The following is a 20270-nucleotide window of genomic DNA, read 5'->3' on the forward strand; positions in this document are numbered from 1 at the left end:
TATCATGTATTTCCACTGACTTGTAAAAAGTGTACCCAATCCTTGGGGATGCGACAATACATCTAAGAAATTATTCCATCAAACGTTTTTTCTCCGAGATATAGCGACATGAACAAATGTCTTATACAAACCAAGAAACTATTGCCCCCAAATAGTTGAAATAATCACATGTATGTGAGTAAAAGTGAATCACTTTTTCAAATAATACAAGCTGCAAAAGTGCACAAGATTGCGCTAATGGAAAGGGGAGATTGCATGGCATGAAAGTCAGTGAGTTCCACCACCACATATTTTCCACCATCTCATCAATTTTGCGTTGAAAGATGTGGAATTTATACCTCATCCTCGTACTTTTTTTATCTAACTATTTCTACTTTTCAAGGATTCCCCAGTTTTTAAGTTACCAATTTCTTTTTCATTTTTCTTAAACAAATATTTGGGAAAATGCAAAAGAAAAAGTTAGGTCTAACAAATTAGTAGTCAAAAGACGAACATTAAAACCAACATAACTTGTTAGTTTGAGTACAATGAACAATTATTTAGTATAAACAGGGTATATATATATAGCTTGATTGGGCAAGATAAGAGACTTAATCATCAGCTTTGCTGGCCAAGTTAGATCAAGATGCCCTCTTAGACATCTCACGACTGTCTTCTATTTGGGGAGAGAGAGAGAGAGAGAGAGAGAGAGAGAGAGATTTTAGGTGAATATGGGTACCATGGTGCTAAAACATGGTAATACTAAAGGCTAGAGATTTGTACCAAAAGATGTGACTCGACGCGAATCCGGAAAATACGATTCTTCAAAAACCTGACATGCACAAATAACATACAGCACCAGTTAATCATAGAGATCGACAAAACCCGTCTGACATGCACAAATAACATACAGCACCAGTTAATCATAGAGGTCGACAAAACCCGCAGTTATGATAATGACAATACATGATCCTCAAACCGGAGGTACATTCACATGTCTTTGTTGATGGTCGATCCTGTGGGAAAAATAGCACGAGGCAGGGAGAAAAGCAGTCTGATGGAATGGAGCCCAGCTCCACCAGCCAGTAAGACCAACCCAGTGGCAACTGAGTGTTTACAAAGACAAAACCCACCAGTTACGCCAAACGGGGTTGTTCCAGTTACTCCTGAAACTGCACTCACCGAGCCTGTGATCAACATATGCAGCCTTACTCTTTCTCATGCCCAAAGACAGAAAAGACAGTGAAAAACCAGGGGGAGGGGGGGGGATTAAAAAACACAAGAAACCAAAACAGTTGCCATTGCATGCAGTACTAAGTAATGCCAGCAATAAACACATCACCACAAATCCAAAGTTCCTCCTAAATGTTTGGTTTGATGTGTTCTCATTTGCTCTGTGCTCAAATATGATTTTCATGTCTTGCAAGGGCAACACAGAACACAAAGTCATTGCCTAAGTCTAGCACACATACAAACATTCAAAAACTAAAAAAAGCCTTTGGATTGTGCAAGCACAGTATCTTCTCTGCACTGTACATTTCCACAACACACAACACAGGAGCTAATGCCAAAGAAGTCTGGATACCTCCTCACCAAGCATCTGAATCAACAGGTCACCTCTTCCTGCGCTTTGGCTCCGCCTAGAACAAAATTCAAAACAGAACACAATATCATTGTTAACAAGACATGATCCTTCACTGAAGCAAGGAAAGCAATAGGATGATGTTGATATGAGCTCAACAAAATGACATCAGAAACAGTCAAAACCGTTTACTTAATGCTCTGGTTAAGGCTTCGGAGAACTATAATAACGTGCCACTTAAACAGCATTGCCTAAAATTAATTCCACTAGTTAACACGGTATCATAATCACTATCCATAAGACCTCTCTCTCTCTCTCTCTCTCTCTCTCTCTTTCTCTCAAAACTTTTAAAGTTTTCCTTATCCGCTATTATTCCATAGGTTGTCATTAAATCATCTAACGATGTTGGTTAAGGAAAACCAAGTGTTTTAGGTAAAGACAACGTCTCCAGCATACCAATTTTCAATCTGCATTAACTAAGGAATAAATACTGACAAGGAATTTAAGTCATAAAGATTCGCCATAATTCTTCGAGTAAAATAGTGACAAAAGAAACAAAGACACACAAATTCTCTTAGTCTGGACAAATGGTGTTACTTCGATGCATTCAAGAACCTTTTGAAATTGGATAAATAGAACACACAGATTTCTTACCTTAGCCTCAACAGATGGTGATACTGGAAATGTGTTCAAGGATCTTTTGGCATCATCATCAGATGAGCAGTCAGAACATAAAAAGTGCTCCAACTTTTTTGCATCTTCAATTGTCATACCCATACACGAGGGATGAAACCTGCAAAATATGAATTCAAAACACGAAGCATATCTGTTATTACCATGTATACAATGCCATTGTTAGTTTAATTGAAAACACCAACACTTAATAATGTTGTCGAGGCAAAGGCATTGAGACAGTAAAAAACTCCATTGGATAGATCATGGACCTAAAATCCACCTATCAAAAATAAATATTCCACTATCTTTGAAGAGTTGCTTAACAGCAACCAACTACTATTTTGTTCACAGTGCACTTCATCTGATCTTATATTGCTCGAGTAATATGACAGGCTCATACAAAAGTATTGTAAGTAAAGCTTAAAAACAAAAAAAAGAGAATCATATGGGACCAGTTCAATTTTCAATCCAATTTCTGTTGATATAGATATTGTCATATTATTTCCACAACAGTTCCATATTCCAAAACACAAGAATAATATCCATTACGATCAGATTTAATACCTTCCTACGATCAAGTCCTCAAGCATCCACCAAATAACTATCAAACTTAATAAACCAAAAGAAGACCTTGTGCAGTAGACACATACTATGTTAAGCATAAGCAGATATTTATTTCCTTAAATTCCGCAAATTAGAAGGTCTGATATTACCGGAAATAAGGTACAAAAGGAAATGAGCCCCCACTCACATTACACATCGGTTAAGAAAAGAGAAATAAATTCCAAGTGATGAGGATTACTGAGATTGAGCCAGTGTATATGGTCTGAAACCCAAATATGGTCAAAAATACCCGAATTACTATGAATTAAAACTCTTCATATACCATTCCACATGCTTCACTAACTCCCATATGATAAATAAATTAAATGTGTTTGCAATTGAGCAATCTGAAAATTTGACAAACACTTCATCATCTGCAACACCTAAGTAGTAAATGAATTTAACAATCATCACCTTCTACAAATGGAATCATATGGCACTAGCAGTCACAATTTCCATTTTCTATTCTAACAACCACTAATCAAGAGAGCTTCTAAAAAGAAAAATGCATAAAGATCCGATGTTTAGTGAAACAAAATGCATACAAACTTTGAAATGGATGAACAATACCAAGCACAAAACAAGGGAGTGGTGTGCATTTACCAGTCCTTGCATCCCTCGCATTGCACCATAAGGTCGTCCGGATTGTATGGCATCTCACATTTACAATACCTTCAAAACAATAACCAGAACAGCATAATTTCAAAAACCAATGATCACCAATCAAATATTACATGTGTGTTTCTGTGCGCAATCATCATCACAAAAAGAACACATTGCTTACACAGCCACGCGGTCCGGTGTGAACCCTCCAGTGGAAGCCTTGTACTCAAACCTACAGAAGTAATCCTCAGCTCCCACATTCTCAAGCTTAGTGTAGTTCTTGAAGGAGTGCACTGTACACTTCCCTTCGATAGTATGTGCACTCTGCACATCATAGTGGTCTGATAAAAACAGCTCCTTGGCCCCATGGAACTGTCTTCTACCTCCAATCGATTCCTCAGGCCGATAATACCATCGAATCCGAACCTTCACATTGTTGCGGTGGTCAGCTTCGAGCTTCTCCACGCGTGCCACATACGGAGGCTTATCAGTGTCTGACGGCCGCATTAACACACAATCACCAGCTGGCCAGCACAAAATCAATAGAAATATCAATGCCGCACATAGCAGAGAAACACCAACTTAACTTCACAAACTGTTTAACAAAAAATCGAGTCTTTAACACCAATATTTGAAAAACTATGACAAGTCTTGGATTTCCGAGCTCGAAATTGAAATTTTGAACCTGGGTTTTACAGATAACCTCATGTATATATGTAAAGATCGAAAATTTAGCTATCGAAAACATAGATTTAATTTTTTTTTTTTTTAAATTCGGGTTTTTAGAAGCTAAAATTGGAGAATAAATTTTGGTTTTTTTTTCACAGAGAGAGAGAGAGAGGATAGTTACGTCGAACGATTTTGTTGGTGCCCTTGATGGTGTAAGAGTCAAGGTCCTTTTTTCCAGGTTTGGTCTTGGCCATGAATGTTGAGCGACTGCAACTTCTGCGATTTCAGACACGCGGATGGCGGCGGAGACAGGGCAGCTGGATTTGGGGAAAATGTGAGAAAAATGAGGCGAGATTGTTGTAGCTAAGTGAGGAATTTATATTAGGGTTTTGTGGATTAGATGGAGGGCTTTAGATGGTTTAATGGCGTAAACGGAAACCCTAGAAATTAGAAGGTTTGGACCAACGGGGAAAGAGGGGAGGAGAAGATTTGGTCGGAGAGAGAGAGAGAGAGAGAGAGAGAGAGAGAGAGAGAGAGCTCTTTTGCGTGGACGGATTGCGAGGATGAACAGAATGGATGCCAACAGCATCATGTATCATTCATTCATCACCACCATCATCATCCATTCTTGCATACCTTGATGCCCATTCTATATTACTAAAACAAAATTATGTCTTTGCTACTATTTTTCTTTCTTACTAAGAGTGATGTCATTGACAATCGTCCGCTGGCTGTCAAGCGTTGATGCAAACCGGTCATTCAAAGTATGCTCTCAACAAGTCACTCATGTGTGCATAAATAGCTAACCCCCAACTCTCAACACATAGATGCAAGTCTTCAATGCGTCGATCATACACGCACTAAAAAAGTTCCATAACGCACGTATCAACGGTCATTACTATCCTTCTTAATACAATGATATTGATGCGAGTTGGCTTTATGACCTTTTATTTACGACAGGCAACCACTCACTATGTATTAACTCAACACAAATATAATACGTCGTAGTCATTCATGTGAGTTGAATTTGTAACCTCGCCCATACAAATAAAAATGAATATTACTAGATCGTAATATTATGACGCTATCTTTTTATCAAAATAAAATGATGAGTTTGAACTTGAGAGCTTTTCTAAAAATAACTTAAGATCACATCCTCCTCTTAGTGTAGATAATATCATTTGTTTTAAAAAAAATTAACATAAGATAGGTTTTCAATCTTACAGTTTTCTATTCTTGTATTTAGCTTGAAGGTCAAATTTCACTTCAAACCAGATAAATACAAAATTTATTAGATTCAAATTTAGATTTTAGTGTTTGTTACTTAGTACTACAGTCTAGTGGTATTCTTTTTCACTTGTAAGTGAGAGGTCTTATGTAACATCCCACATCGCCCAGGGGAATGCATCTTCTAAGCCTTATATGTATATTTCCATCTCTACCTAGCACGAGGTCTTTTGGGAGCTCACTGGCTTCGGGTTCCATCGGAACTCCGAAGTTAAGCCAGTAACGCGCGAGTGCAATCCCATGATGGGTGACCCACTGGGAAGTTCTCGTGTGAGTTCCCAGAAACAAAACTATGAGGGTGTGTTGGGGGCCCAAAGCGGACAATATCGTGCTACGGTGGAGTCGGGCCTGGGAAGTGGTCCCCCCCGGGCCAGAATGTGACAATTTGGTATCAGAGCCAATCCCTGGTCGGAAGTGTGCCGACAAGGACGTCGGGCCCCTAAGGGGGGTAGATTGTAACATCCCATATCGCCAAATGGAGTGCATCTTGTAAGCCTTATATGTATATTCTCATATCTACCTAGCACGAGGCCTTTTAGGAGCTTACTGGCTTCGGGTTTCATTGGAACTCCGAAGTTAAGCGAGTAGCGCACGAGAGCAATCCCATGATGGATGACCCACTGGAAAGTTTTCGTGTGAGTTTCCAGAAACAAAACCGTGAGGGTGTGCTGGGGGCCCAAAACGGACAATATCGTGCTACGGTGGAGTCGGGCCCAAGAAGTGGTCCCCCCCCCGGGCCGGAATGTGACAGCTTAGGTTCGATTTTCTCCAAATACAAATTAAAACCACATTATTGTTAGCCTTTATGAGGCTAAGCCCACCTCATTTCCACATAATGTAGATAATATTGTTTGTTAAAAAAAAATTAAAAATTCAGATTTTAACGTTTAATGCTTACAACTAAGCAAATAGTCATTTTAAATAAATTTCATTATTATCATGTGTTATTATAAATTAGAGCATGTTTGAGAATGCTTTTTTGAATGACTAAGTGTTTTCAGCTAATTAAAAATTATTTTTTGTTTTTTTTTTTTTTTGGCAAAAGATCTTAAATTGCTTCTAAAGTTATAAAAGCGCTTTTTAAATAATGTGTATTTTTTCAAGAAATACTTTTAACTATTTTCCCAAAAGCATTTGAATTTTAATATTAAGTTTCAAGTATTTCTAATAATCTCAAACCAGCCGTAACTGATCAAATTGATGTACGGAGACATTTTCATTCCTTGCAGAGAAGGTAATGAGAAACCTAGTACAAGCGAACATAGTTTAAATTAGCAGATTAGGTGAGGACACACTTCTCAAACTTCTGTTATTTTTTGTTCAACGACCTACTCTTTTCTCACCTACACCAATTATTTAAGGCTCAATCGTCTCTTACATTTGGTGTTGGATTTTCAATTTCTTGTGATAAGAAGAAAATATAATGGAAAAAGGAAGGATGAAGATGGGTAGTGAGAGAAAATGAAAGAAATAAAGTAGAATGAACGAAACAAATTTTTGAAAGTGAAATTAAACAACTTTAAATTGTTTTTTGCATTGTTTTGTGTTTGTGTACCTTTCCTTATACATTTATTCTGCATCTCTCTCATCATCTTTCCTCACTCTTCCTTATCTTTCATTTTCACCATGTATTTTACCTGATAAAATAAAAAGTACAAGCCAAAAACCAAATAACTATCAAACAAACACTTAAGTAGTAGAGAGATTTATAAGTGGAATTGTAAGATGACGTGACAGTGCTCTAGATAAACCAAAAAATCTTCTATGTATACTTGGAATACATATCACGTGTTATACGTTCTCATATGTTATAAAACAAGTACACGACATGATTGATATGTCTTACTTTTAGTATATTAAAAAAATAAAAAAACAAATACACACAACATAATTTAAATGCAATTGTAATAAGGGACTGTTATTAGCACTCCAAAAATTTTATTGTACACTCTTCACATGTGTATTTTTCTTTCTAATTATAGAAAGTTTGGAATGCAAAATGAGATTTTTAGAATGCTAATAACAATTCCCTCATAATAATACATAACATGTATTCCATATATACATAAACATTGCAAGTGGCCATTTACCACAGTGGTGGAAAAATGTTAAGCCCTTGCATGATGGCATGAGTTTAAACTCTGTCGATGACTAATCTAACACTTAATCTAACAAAATCTTTCATTTGACAAAAAAAATACACACACACACATAAACATTACTCTCAATAGCGGTGTTCTTATTATTTCTATTGTTCTTCTTACTTCTATAATCTAACGGCCTCGCAATTCTATCACTTCAATGTGAATATGCGCGAGAGAATGCGAACAACTTCTTCATTCAAAATAGATATTTTTTCAACGGTCGTGTTATCCTTATACATATTTTTACCTCTCACACGTTTTTCGTAATTTTCAACCATCAGATCAAATGAATTGAAGAAGATCAATGAAATTAACAAAAGTGAATGAAAAAGGTAAAAAAGAGTGTGAATCACACTACCCTTTTACCAAACTCATGCATGCATGCATGGAAAAACCATGTTTTCTTATTAGGCACGTATTAATTTAATAAACACGACTCAGATTTAGATTCAAGATCTGTTATATATTAGAATATAGGATAAATTCATCACTATATAAGAGCTAAATGTTGACACAATGACACTTGATATTGAAAAATTGGGATAAAAACTATATATCTGAATATGATATGTTGAGTGCATGCATCAACAACGGAGATATCATGCAGTACAATTAACATTAATCCTCTGACACTGATGATCGGATTAATGTTATTAGGTGGTTACCACATAAGTGTACATTCTCTTTGTGTAATGTAAATCAAGATATAAAATGTGATTTTACTAGCATATGACGACAAATATAGGAAAAATCACGTCAGTGACATGTGATAGTAGCATTTCTGTATCATCAATCACATGCGCAATAAGAAAACATGTTAAAAGACGAGAGTACATTTTGTTAGAAAACTTTCGAGTTCAATAGTAGACTACACCGAAATTAACCATGCATACATTAGATTTCGCGTTCAATCTTCTTTAGTTGACATGGACCATATGATGCCCTTGCAGTCAATGATTTCATACTGCTATCTTATTCTCTTTCGGCTATCTTTTTTATTTATAATTCTTAATGTGCATGAACCAAAGCTTCAATGCTTAATGAAAGACTGGACCACACCAGACATAAATTAGAATTAGATGCCTCATTTTAGATTTTTGTAAATTAAAGATTTATGCTTTTTGAGTTTTTGATTAAGCTTTTGAAACATTTGGTTAAAATGCTTAGACTTGAAATAGTTCAAATTAATTGAAATTAATTTACATTTAAATATCTGCTATATATTTTAAATAATTTAAACTATATTTAAGTCCAAAAATTTAAACTTTTCAAATCTAAATGTACACTCACGCCTAATGGAAACGTACCAACGTTAAATGAAAACGTACCAACGTCAAACGAAAACGTACCAACCCCAAATAAAAATGTACCCAATTATAAACTATATTAAAATGAATATTCATCTTTTTGGAATGTTTAAAAATATGTTTGATTCATACACAATACTCTAGATAGTCTTGTTTTTTGGCAGATAAGTCTCTGGTATAACTTTTAGTTGATCAGACATAAATCCTTATTATTGTAGATAATGCTAAATAATAACGATAAATCATATAATTTTGAATTAACAAAAAGGTTATTATCCGTTGATTAATGACTCTTTCTAGAAAAAATAATAATAATTAATTAAAGTAATTTAAACTTTTACATTGTTAACGACTCTTTCTATAAAAAAATAATAATAATTAATTAAAGTAATTCCACATTATTAGAACAAAAAGTAATAAAACTTATGTTTTGAAAACAAACATACCAAAAATTCAAGTGTAACAAGAAGCCAAATGAACCAAAAATTCAAATGTATGAAGTAACTAAATGTACCATTATAATCAAACGTACCTAACAACGACTTTTGTTACATTCTATTTCATTTACTAAAATAAATATTTTAATAATAAAAAAAAATCTTAAATCATCATAATAAGAGATGCATAAAAATAGGAGGAAAAAAGGGAATGTTAACGTGAATAGACTTCTAATAAAATAAAATTAAAGTACCAAAATTGTAGAGAAAATGTTTAATCAAATTTGCAAAAGGAATAGATGTTTAGTCTATAACATTTAAAAACGAGGCGTCCAATTCAAAACGTCCCTTTTGTTTTACGAGTTACCGGATTCTTTTTGTGAAGATCTCGAAAATTCTCAAATCACATCCGTTCATCGTACATTGTGCGATAAAAAATTATTGTAAATGTTTTTTATTTAAAATTAAATATAAACAGTATTTGATGAAAACTGACTGCATGATGTACAATGAACGGATGTGATTGGAAGATCTCTAGAATCCTTACAAAGAGGATCCGGCGAGGATCCTCTCTCTTGTTTTACACTTGCTCTCTATTCTAGTAAAGAAGCTTCGAGATGACAGTTCATGTTTAATCTTTTATAAGTTTGCAATCTTAAATTATAAGAAAAACAAATGAAAATGGTTTAAAAAATTTTGAGTTTTAACGATAATGATAAAATAAAGGGTAAAGTGAATAGTACGAAGATGACCGTGTTTTAATCTTTTATAAGTATGTGATGGTGGTTTAGTTTCTAGTGGTTCACTTATGCTGCAGCGATTTTGGTGGCGAAATCTGGTTGGGACTAACCTTTTGGTTGCGGGTTGGAAAAATTTGTGTTGCGCTACCGCTACCTTTGTTGAATCCAACGAAGAGTTGACTTTCTTAGGGCAGCCACACTTGTGGCTGCTGACGAGGTGGTAGCAGCGGCAGCGTCCTTTTGTTGGATAAGAACTAGGGTTCTTCTGTTTATTGTCTTTCCGCTAATAGACTTTTCGACTATATATCCCCCATTTCTATTGGGCTTACTGATGTAATTTGCATTAGGCCTTACCTCATTGAATGAGATTTATGTTTTTTCAACCAAAAAACAAACAAACAAGATTTGAAGAACCCTAAATCGTCCCCGTCAAACTATTTGAAGATCTCCCCCTTTTCTCTCTTGCACAGTACCAAACCCAAAACGTTATCTCAGCGTCGCCGGCTCCTTCCTTTGGTTGGGATCAACGGCAACCCCCGTTTTTTAATGTTTTCCCTCTTTTTCCTTTCCTTTCGTTCAGCGATGCATGTTACTACTCTTCCTATGCCCATTGATGTTGGTTTGAGAAACCACAACTTTATATCTCGGCTTTCTTTGTAGTTTTACCAGCGTCCTTTGTCGTTTCCTGACATTTTTCGCCACTTCTCGGTGTTTATCACCGTTATTTGCGTTTTGAAAAACTCAATCCCCATCCCCATCCTACAACACCTCTCCTTCAACCCTCAACATTCATCATCTTCCATCTTGTTCATTTTGGTCATTAGATCTAAACCACCATCCCACCCCCCACCCCCCCCCCCCCCCCGGTGGGGCGTTCACATCTCCGGACCCAACCGGCATGCTAAAAAGTCGGGGCCAAGCGTGTTGTGACTTCGCTCTAAGTAACGGTGCTTCACATAACCCCCTTAGCCCCATCCCCTTCCCATTTTTGGTGGCGAAATTTGATTAGGGTTTTTTTTTCTTGTTGCAAATTGAATTGTTTTGTGCTGCAACATCTTCGTCGAATTCAACGCTGATTCAGTTTTCTTAGGGCGGCTATTCTTGTGGCCTCTGGCAAGGTGGTGGAAACGGCGGCAGTTGGCCTTTGCAGGTTAACGATTACGGTTTCTTTTTTATTTTCTGCCTTTTTGGTTAATGAGCTTTAACTATCCAATTTATTGGGCTGGTTTAATGTAATTGTGTTAAGCCTTTCTCATTCAATGAAATTTCATGTTTTTCAGAAAGAAAAAAAAATATTGAACTACTTTCACAAAATAATGTCAATGAATCAAACCGGGGGAAACAATAAAATAAAAGACTGCTTCACAAAATATTCGACAAGCTGGTATCATATCAAGCGTGTTGCAAAAAAAAAAAAAAAAAAGAAAAAAAAAGAGCAAGACGACTTTTGAACCAAAGTGATTTCTGCACTTTCTTATCAGTTTTTGTACTCTTTTATTTTATTTTTCAGAAATTAAATAAGAATTCAAGACAGAAATAATGAGTAGAAAAGTGACGAATAAGCGGGACCAAAGTGACAAAGTCATAATGCATACATAATACATAATACAGAAGCCCTATGATCGATGATAATAATAATTATTAGAATGCAAATGTGATGATTACAGCCGAGTAGATGAACAATCCATGGAGAAGGGATTGCATATTGCATTGTCCATATAGAATTGGTGATCATGATGATGGTGATGAAGAGTTGGATCCATCAAAACAAACTGCATGTCCTCCGAAGGCTTCCAATGGCGTTTCCTTTGATTGATGAACCAGTTATTTATCTGTTTAAGATCCAGACCCGTAGATTCTGCCAATGCTAGCTTCTGGGCCTCCTGCATTTATAATAATCGAGGTACCCTTTTATAATATATCATGCTACCGGTACCACAACAACAAACTAAATATTCGTGATACTGTTTGATTACGTTGTTAGATTGTGAATATGAATTACGACAGCATGGTGAATTGTTGCACCCTTGCGCAATTTACATTTACATTGCCTAACACAACAAGAAACTAAATTCACGGTGATGTTTGCTCATGTTTTTAGAGCATGAAAATGAATTACGGCAAAAATCACACGATGAATGGTCCGGATTTGAAATAAAGTTAGAACGTACGGATCTTAACGAACAAGGATGTAGATGAGTATGATATTTGTACCGATGGATAGGGCCACTTATATTGTCTGGACCACCAATCCAGCAACTGATGCCGGGCTTCCTTTGGCAACTTTCCAATCTTTTTCTTCTTCATAAATTCCTGCTTGAGGGTGCCCATATATCCACTGTATTTGCGCAAAAGTTGAACTTTGAGTTCTCTATCTTCAGCTTGAGGATCCATGGAACATTCCTTGATGGCATCAGCCTCTTCTGGAGAACCACTTTGCCCAACAAAATCACCACTACTAATACTAGCTGATGATCATGCAGGCCACAAAATCAGAATAGGCAAGAATATATAAAATATGTATTACCTAGCCAGAAATATTAATTAGTCAAACTTCAGGAAAATGGTGATGGGCGCAGTACACAGTTATTTTGATGAAGACACTTAATTTTTCTCTATCTTCGGTTCTTCACCTTCTGCAGTTAGTACTTACAGGTACTCAGGACCTACACCTATGTAATGGTCTGTTGAATTTGGTCCAATGGCTGAAACATGCATGATCAGGAAGCTAGCATGCTAGCTAGCTAGGACCTCTACTTTTTGTTTGTAATGTTGACATATAGGACCGTTTAATTTGTCAGTTAGTCTGATTGGATCCATTAAATTTTAGTAGTATGAAACAGTTGGTTAGGTTGCAAATGAAGATTCAAGGAAAGATTGAGAGGTACCAGAATCTGAAGAGGAATTAGAGTAAAGAGTAAGAGCTTTGAGTTGGGCGTCAATGTTGGAGAGGAAAAGCATGGCTTCTTTGAAGGGTTTTGTGAGCTCTTCCTCGTACTTGGTCAGCATCTCGCAATACGCCTCCATGAACTGGTCCAGCGCAGGGTCTGGATGATCATCTCCTCCTCCTCCTCTTATGCTACCCCTCTTTGCTGCCTCAGAATTATAAGCACTGCAGACCTGCTGTAACCTAGCCACCACTTCAGCAGGTGCCCCAACCTAATAACAATTTAATATATCTCATTAGTTTTGTAATTAATCAATTTCTCAAAATCAACACGGATCACAGATAACAAGGACATGCAGAGAGAACTCGTAAAACTGAAACCATGCTAGCTACCAATTTATGACAAATAATCATTGAAAACAATATTCAAAAGTTCTAAGGGGCAATGCAAATGTTTAATACAGGTATCTGCACTGCAGATTAGATATATTCCTGTCATAGACCACAAATTCTCATTTTTTTTTTTGAACACCTCAATATTCTACTCATTCTAAATGAAAGAGTGAGTACAATGCTCTAACCAATTCGTCTACGGTCACGAAACCACAAAAATTGTGTGTAGTAAAGTGGGTATGTGGGTGTGAGAGAGAAGATAGAGATACCTTTAAGCAATTGACATAGGCAGACAAGAGTTGAGGGAAGAGAGGATGAGCCATAATCTTAGCTTTCACGCTCATCTCCTGATCAATAGTCTCATGCGGATGGCTTTGTAAGTTGGGAATATTGCTGATCAAAGGTAGAGAAAGAAACTGCTTACTATAACTGCTGCTACTAGTAGTTCTGGTTTCTGAATTCATTAGGGCAGCGGCTAAAGAAGAATCCAGAAACCCTAAACTGTCACTGTTACGACTGATTCCTCCTTTCATCTCTCTCTCTCTCTCTCTCTCTCTCTCTCTCTAGAAACCCTAATTTACATATTCTCTCTCTGTCTTCGCACTTCAGTGGCCTGGAAGTGGAACACCTAGCTTTTTCTTTCTTTTTCAAAAGAGGAATTGCCTCCCGGTTTTTAAGCTAAAACTCGGACAGTCTTTGTGTACAGTGGTAGTCAGTCAAAAAATTACATGACAGAAATTACAATACGACGGAGAGGCATCTATCTATCTGTAAAATTAAAGGTACATATTAATAGACCTCCCTCGGAAATGGTCACTTTTCTTTCCTTTTTTCTGTACATAAACAGTGATCTCATTTGTCCTCTCTCTCTCCACTCTAGGTTGAAATTTTTTTGAAGATTCAGAATGTGCACGCGGAGTTAACGTGTACTTCCAAGGAGAAAACTCAGAACTTTTCCTTCCCAATGAAATATTTAAAAAGCAATTTGTTTATGCAAATTATTTCATCTATCCATTCCATCTCCTCGTTTATTGTACTACTTTCCATTGCTGCTTCTGCTTCTGCACTGCACGTTGCCTTTCCCTTCGGTCCTCACTTCCCAGTGCAAATTATTTAATTACCACTGTAACCTATATCTGCTGTTTGATGATTGATGGTAAACGATCAAATGTTAACCGTCCATCTTGGTAATCGACGGTCGTCAGTCACTTCCTTCAATCCATCCATCCATTTAAATATTCTGTGGTGATTTTGGATTTCCTTTTCCAACACTCTCCTCCATTGCCCTATATCTCACATCTCTGTATTTAGGGATGTAGTCAAACGAGGAATTTAAATAATTTTAAAGGATTTTAGAATCATGACGTAGTTAAATAGAATTTAAAAAAGTTCTAAAATAATTCATTCAAATACAGGGGTAGTCAATTAAAGAATTTTAAAAGATTTTAAAATCTTAATGTAGTCAACTGAGATTTTAAAGGATTTTTATAAAATCCATGCAAATCTATAGGTATTAAAAAATTCATAGATTTTAAAGGATTTCTTTTAATAAGAGATTTTGTAGGATTTGAGGAGGAATTATAAGCATAACAAAATCCTACCTCCATCCCTAGGATTTATTTTCAACCCCTCGCTCTTTCTCTCTCTCTCCATTCTGCAACTCGATCTTTCTTTCTCACTCTCCATTTTCTTTCAGACATAGAACCTGCCAACCTGATTTCTTTTCACGTTCATCTGTCACCGTCCCAGTTGCAAACTTGAATTTTTGAATTGTACAATATTTTTTGAATTTTGAATTTCCTTTATTTTGGACTGTGTAATAGTACAATATTTCTTGTAATGCTTTGATGGGAAGTGTTAATAGTTACTGGCAGTTCTTGCAATGATTATGCTTTCTATCTGAATGTGTTAATTTTTTACCATGTTAATTGAACTCTTGGAAATTACTACTAAGAATCTTATTGCTAATTCAAGCTTTCTGTTCTTTTTCGTGTAATCATGTTAGTGTAAGGGTGCAAGCATCTTCCCAAGCCTATTTATATTGGTAACTGTACTTAGACTGAATAACACATTATGAACTAATCAATTGTTGAGGAAAAAGGGTTAATTTTGAGACATTTGATTTAAGAAGCACTACTTGTTTTGATTAGTTAAAATTATTTTTCGTAAAGAAATCACAATTCAAATGAGAAGGGGAAAGAAAACACATATTTGATTGGTTTATATCTCCATATCAATATACACATGCTTATGCCTTTTTCAGATTGTGCACTGAGAAAAGAATTTATGTTGGAGAAGTCAAAGTAGAAATCCTAAGAAATCCATACAAATCCATTGAAATCTATAATAGAAATCCATAATAATCTGTCAAAATTCATATGGAATTGTAGAATCTATTAAAATTCTTTTAAATCTGTCATTTAAAAAGGTTCGTCAAAATCCTCTGAAATCCAAATTGACTACACCCCCCTTAATTAGTCTAGTGATCGTCATTTCCATTACACTGTATGTTTGGACGAGGGAAATAAATTTAGAATTTTAGAATTTCCGCCTAGACAAAAAACTTAAAATTTGGGACCTCCAATTCCCAAGTTTAAATTCCATGTTAATATGTATCATTTTCAAATTTCTATAAGTGAAAGTTTAAAAATAACAAATTATATATTCAAATTTCATTGTTCTTTTAGGTTAATAAACAAGAAAATTTACAAATTTTAGAAAATAAAATTTCGTCATTTCAATTTTCGTCATTTCAAAATTCCTTACTAATCTTAAATTTCCTCAACTAACATAGTGTTTAAAGAATTTGAATTGAGTGTAAAACGGCAGATACATTATATATCTCAATTCTCTAAAGGTAAATTTGTGAACCGTTGCCAACTAAATATAGCCAAAATGAGAGAACTACAACACGTTGAACATTTAATAGTGAAAAACTCACCTCACTCACTCTTTGCATGCTTCACTGCTAAAAAAAGAGCCACAAGTGCTGCTAAAATCCAATCACAAATGACCAAGTTTTCAATTTCAATTATTTAGATAAGTTCATTTGTGATCCAATCATAATTTTAATTTCAATTATTCAGACACATGTCTATTTATGATTGAATTTTCAGCTCTTTTTTAAACAGCAGCTGAAGCATGGTTTCTCTCATTTTATCCACACTTCCATGTTGAGAAAAAATATATTCAAAATTAGTTGAAAGAGCTAATGCTGTCGAAAATGCCAAGTGATTATAGATGAAATAGCTATAAAATTACGACAAAGTTGAAAATTATGATATGGGAAACATTGAGATGACAATCTTGCAAATGAGGTCAAGCGTGCCTTTTGTTTCACCCACACTGCTTTAAACCCTATAAGGACACTCATTCTTTCCAATGCTGTTGGGAGATTGGTACTTTAAGAGATAGGATCATCGCTGGATTCTTTTTGTAAGAATTTTAGAAATCCTCCAATCACATTCATTTATCATGTATCGTGGGGTCAGTTTTCGTCAAGTACTGTTTATATTCAATTTTAAATAAAAAAAATTTACAATAATTTATAACGACACGATATACGATGAACATATGTGATTTGAGGATTCCTGGGATCCTCACAAAGAGGATCTGGCGAGGATCTCTCTCATACTTTAGGCCCTCTCTTATACGTATAAATGTATCTATATAAATCAATATTATTACATTGAACAAGTGTCAAGAAATATAAACTTATTCGCTACACATTCACCTTTTTATGTCTATCTCTCTCTTCATAAGACAAAGAATGCTAAAACTTTACCTTACCTTATTGCTTTAACGTTTTGTCTCTCCCTTCACATAACAAAACCATCCTACGTTTTTTTTTTCCCTTTTAAGGGGGCTAGTATTCAAACGAATAATTCAATTGTCATAAAATAAGTGAAGAATAATACAAGTGAAGTACGAATACCGATATTTGAAAAAATCTCTCCAAACGTAAGACTTCGGGTGCGAATGTAAATAATTTGTTGGGCATTGTGATAAATAAAAAGAAAAAAAAGAACGTTAAAACGAAAAGCATCTCATTTGGACTCGAATTGAAAAATCATATACTCCAAATGATTGATAATTTCAACAATTTACTTATCAAACTGAACTTCGCATGCTTTGCAAAACAGATAGCCTACTGCATCACAAGAACATAAAAGTTGTCGTTGATTTCGTAGCTAATTTTCAAATTTCGTCGGTATAACAGAAATTCATCAAAGAAAAATAGATCCGTGCGGAGGACAGATGCACTTGAAATCAAGCTTGCGGATTGATGAGATGTGTTTGCAACCTCCTAGAGTTTTTGGATAATAACAGAATTGGCTATACCGGCTTGCTCTATTGTCTGGTCTAGATCTGTCAGCTGTTTGGGAGGGAACCCCATCGTCTGCAGTCGGTAACTTCTTGTCCCATCAGGTCTTGAGGCATCAATAAAAGCATGGATGTCTCTGATTGTATGGTGGTAGTTGAAGCGGGATACCATACGCGTGCCATCTGCTAACCTTAGCTGAACAGAGGTTGACGGCAATGACTGATCCACAACTAAGCCCATTGAAGGCAATGCAGCGCCTGTAAGGGGAGGAGCGGCAGCAGTTGACTCAGTGGTAGCTGCCACAGAGGTGCTGCCACCTAAAGTTCTTCCAACACCCTGAAAAGCAACATGCCTCTTCACTGGTTCCTGCAAAATAATAAGCTCAACCGGATCAGAAAGATTGCACCAGATGCATATTAATAACATATACCAGAGTAGGAGAGAAAGAAGCACAAACAGGATATTCTTCATCCCGCCTAGTAAGATTAACATGAACAGCAGTCCTCTTATTGCCTGGTTCAAGCTCTTTCGGGCACTCGGACTTCTTGATGCTCTGCATTCATAAAAACATAACATTTCCTATCAGCACTGAGAAGAGAGATCAAATCAAAGGAAAAATACAACAGCAAAAAAATGAATATCTATACTTGCAAAAAAAGGCGAAAGGAGAGCTACTAATCAAAACAATGAGATCAATACATGAGGAAGTAAATAAGTTTTGTTCATCATAAGAGTTATGGTCGGTTTTATATATATGCAAATTCTGGCCTTATCACCTTTAAGCCAAACTACTCTTCTGTGCTTGAAATTCTTAGCTCAGCCAAACAGTTAATGATTGTCAATATGATGTTTTATACATAAAGAAAGCAAGATCACCAGTTGTTTTATACATTTTTCTTTTGGTTGTAGCTTACTATGTGACATTTTAGGAGCCATTATATGTTTTGAGACAATGGTTAGGAGCCCTTTTAGCATTGCTTGACTAAGCCAAGGATCCTATCCCCTGATATAACATTTCAGTTTTGACATCAATGCAGTAAAAAGAATCCACTAAACCCTTATATAGGTCAAGCATCATTAGAACTTACTTCCAGGAAGGGTGCATTTTCAGGATCATCCAGCCTCCGCAAAGGACCATCATCTACAGAAAACCCATTCCTCCAAAAAGTGATAGTGTGAACGATAGTTTCAGGCGGCTGAGGAGCAGCAGTCGGGACGGTCTCCCCTGAAAGCAGTCTAGCTGTTCCACTGAAACTTTTTGAGCTTGAAGAAGGCTGATGGACATCTAGAGGTCCTTGTGTGGCCGCCAGCCGCCTAGCTTGACTGAATATTGAATCCACATCGCTGCCTTTGGTAGGGTCTTGGACAAGCATTCCACTAGAACCAGCAACAACAGGACAAATTAAAACTAAAAACTAATTGCATGATTAAAACATGAAAACAATTGCAAATTTATATACGTCAAAGATGGTTTACATCTGCACAAAAATCGAATTCCACAGATAGCTCATATAGAAACAAAAGTGAGAATGTTACAAACAGAACCCCATTACGACATTACTCCACAACGTTCTCCAGTTTAAAAATAATCTACTTGCACCCCATTTCGATATCATTGACAACGAATTGAAATTTTCTTTCTTTTCGTAGACTTGGCGTGCAATGGTATTCTACAATTCATACAACCGACCCCACTTAATGTGATAAGGCTTGATTGTTGTTGTAATAACTTTGTAACTTTGGTTTTTCTCAGCAACCAAACGCAACGGAAGAATGAATGTTACAAAACGAAGAAAGAAGATAAAATGCATTGATATCTCAACGTAAACATTCAGCATTATTGATTAGCTTTCTACTGTTTTCTGGGTTCCTCAACATAGGGTTAAAAGCAATGAACTATCCAAAGTAGGGAAAAAATCGATCATTTTCCTGGGAACCAAACAAGAACTAAGAAATAAAGTACCTTTTCTCGCCACCAGTGTAATACTCCTGGGGTTCATCGGAGTCACTATCGGACCCACTCTTTGCCGGCCGATTCAGATCGGAAAGCGTGCGTATGCCACGCGGACGACTCGCAGATGGCGGGTTGGCATCACCCTTGCTGTCGGATCCACTAGCTGCGGCGCGCTTCGATCGGAGCTGGTAGGGCGCACGAGACGCGGGCGACGGCGAGCGAGAGCGCGGCGGGGACTGCGAAGGAGAGTAATTGGGGGAGTGCGAGGGTGAGGGAGAGGGAGAGTGGGAGGCGGGGATTGAGCGCGGGGTGGCGTGGGTGGCCTCGGCGGCGGCGGGGACGGCGGCGTTGTTGTCCAAAAATGTGGAAACGGCAGCGTCGAGGTCCCAGTTGTGGGATTCAAGGAAGAAGAGGGCTTCTTGCTTCGAGGCAGAGGCGATCTCGCAGAAAGAGTTGACGACGGCGTCGTTTTGGGGATTGGATTCTTGAGCTTCGGCTTCCATGGCGACTGGATTGTTCAGTGTTTCGCTCCAAATCGGATTCCTTGATTGTTTTCCAAGACCCCGAGTGAGTGAGATTCCACACAAACTCCCAGCTTCCGCTTTGTGCTCTACATTTTCCAGGTGTAATGCTTCATGAAACGGCGTCGTGCTAAGCCGGTTTGCGATCGCAATTGTGAGTAGACG

The 20270-nt window shown here is 36.6% G+C and overlaps 3 protein-coding genes across 5 annotated transcripts; all 3 read right to left on the reverse strand.

Moving 5' to 3' along the window:
• Positions 1-1262: 1262 nt before the first annotated feature.
• On the reverse strand, positions 1263-4787 carry LOC137707950 (chromatin remodeling protein EBS). Of its 2 annotated transcripts, none has more exons than XM_068446899.2 (5): positions 4293-4787; positions 3624-3966; positions 3443-3511; positions 2216-2354; positions 1263-1619 (listed from the first exon to the last, which is right to left on the reverse strand). In XM_068446899.2, exons 1-5 carry the CDS (start codon positions 4363-4365, stop codon positions 1593-1595), a joined length of 651 nt encoding a protein of 216 aa, XP_068303000.1. In that variant the 5' UTR covers positions 4366-4787; the 3' UTR covers positions 1263-1592. The 2 variants fall into 2 exon arrangements, with proteins under 2 accessions (XP_068303000.1, XP_088545055.1); XM_088688929.1 differs by having other exon boundaries at positions 3624-4037; positions 4293-4763.
• A 6776-nt stretch (positions 4788-11563) lies between these two features.
• Positions 11564-13969, reverse strand: LOC137709406 (homeobox protein knotted-1-like LET6). 2 transcript variants are annotated; one of them, XM_068448500.2, is made up of 4 exons: positions 13576-13964; positions 12915-13185; positions 12241-12494; positions 11564-11909 (listed from the first exon to the last, which is right to left on the reverse strand). In XM_068448500.2, the coding sequence occupies exons 1-4, from the start codon at positions 13837-13839 to the stop codon at positions 11688-11690; spliced, it is 1011 nt and encodes a 336-aa protein (XP_068304601.2). In that variant the 5' UTR covers positions 13840-13964; the 3' UTR covers positions 11564-11687. The 2 variants fall into 2 exon arrangements, with proteins under 2 accessions (XP_068304601.2, XP_088544809.1); XM_088688683.1 differs by having other exon boundaries at positions 11730-11909; positions 12198-12494; positions 13576-13969.
• Positions 13970-17355: 3386 nt separating this feature from the next.
• Positions 17356-20247, reverse strand: LOC137708354 (UBA-like domain protein). The gene is made up of 4 exons (XM_068447408.2): positions 19594-20247; positions 18719-19007; positions 18088-18183; positions 17356-17996 (listed from the first exon to the last, which is right to left on the reverse strand). Exons 1-4 carry the CDS (start codon positions 20085-20087, stop codon positions 17613-17615), a joined length of 1263 nt encoding a protein of 420 aa, XP_068303509.2. The 5' UTR covers positions 20088-20247; the 3' UTR covers positions 17356-17612.
• Between the last annotated feature and the right edge of the window lie 23 nt (positions 20248-20270).

Source organism: Pyrus communis, chromosome 17, assembly GCF_041283825.1.
Source record: "Pyrus communis isolate YQ-2024b chromosome 17, ASM4128382v1, whole genome shotgun sequence".
Lineage (NCBI taxonomy): Eukaryota > Viridiplantae > Streptophyta > Magnoliopsida > Rosales > Rosaceae > Pyrus > Pyrus communis.

Coding starts and splice junctions, on each gene's coding strand:
- LOC137707950 (XM_068446899.2), bottom strand. CDS start 4,365: ATGGCCAAGACCAAACCTGGAAAAAAGGACCTTGACTCTTACACCATC. Junction 3,967..4,292: donor CACCAACAAAATCGTTCGAC/GTAACTATCCTC, acceptor TGTGCTGGCCAG/CTGGTGATTGTGTGTTAATG. Junction 3,512..3,623: donor ACACCGGACCGCGTGGCTGT/GTAAGCAATGTG, acceptor ATTGTTTTGAAG/GTATTGTAAATGTGAGATGC.
- LOC137709406 (XM_068448500.2), bottom strand. CDS start 13,839: ATGAAAGGAGGAATCAGTCGTAACAGTGACAGTTTAGGGTTTCTGGAT. Junction 12,495..12,914: donor TAATTCCTCTTCAGATTCTG/GTACCTCTCAAT, acceptor CATGATCATCAG/CTAGTATTAGTAGTGGTGAT. Junction 11,910..12,240: donor ATAAGTGGCCCTATCCATCG/GTACAAATATCA, acceptor TTATAAATGCAG/GAGGCCCAGAAGCTAGCATT.
- LOC137708354 (XM_068447408.2), bottom strand. CDS start 20,087: ATGGAAGCCGAAGCTCAAGAATCCAATCCCCAAAACGACGCCGTCGTC. Junction 18,184..18,718: donor AAAATGCACCCTTCCTGGAA/GTAAGTTCTAAT, acceptor TTATGAATGCAG/AGCATCAAGAAGTCCGAGTG. Junction 17,997..18,087: donor GGCGGGATGAAGAATATCCT/GTTTGTGCTTCT, acceptor ATTATTTTGCAG/GAACCAGTGAAGAGGCATGT.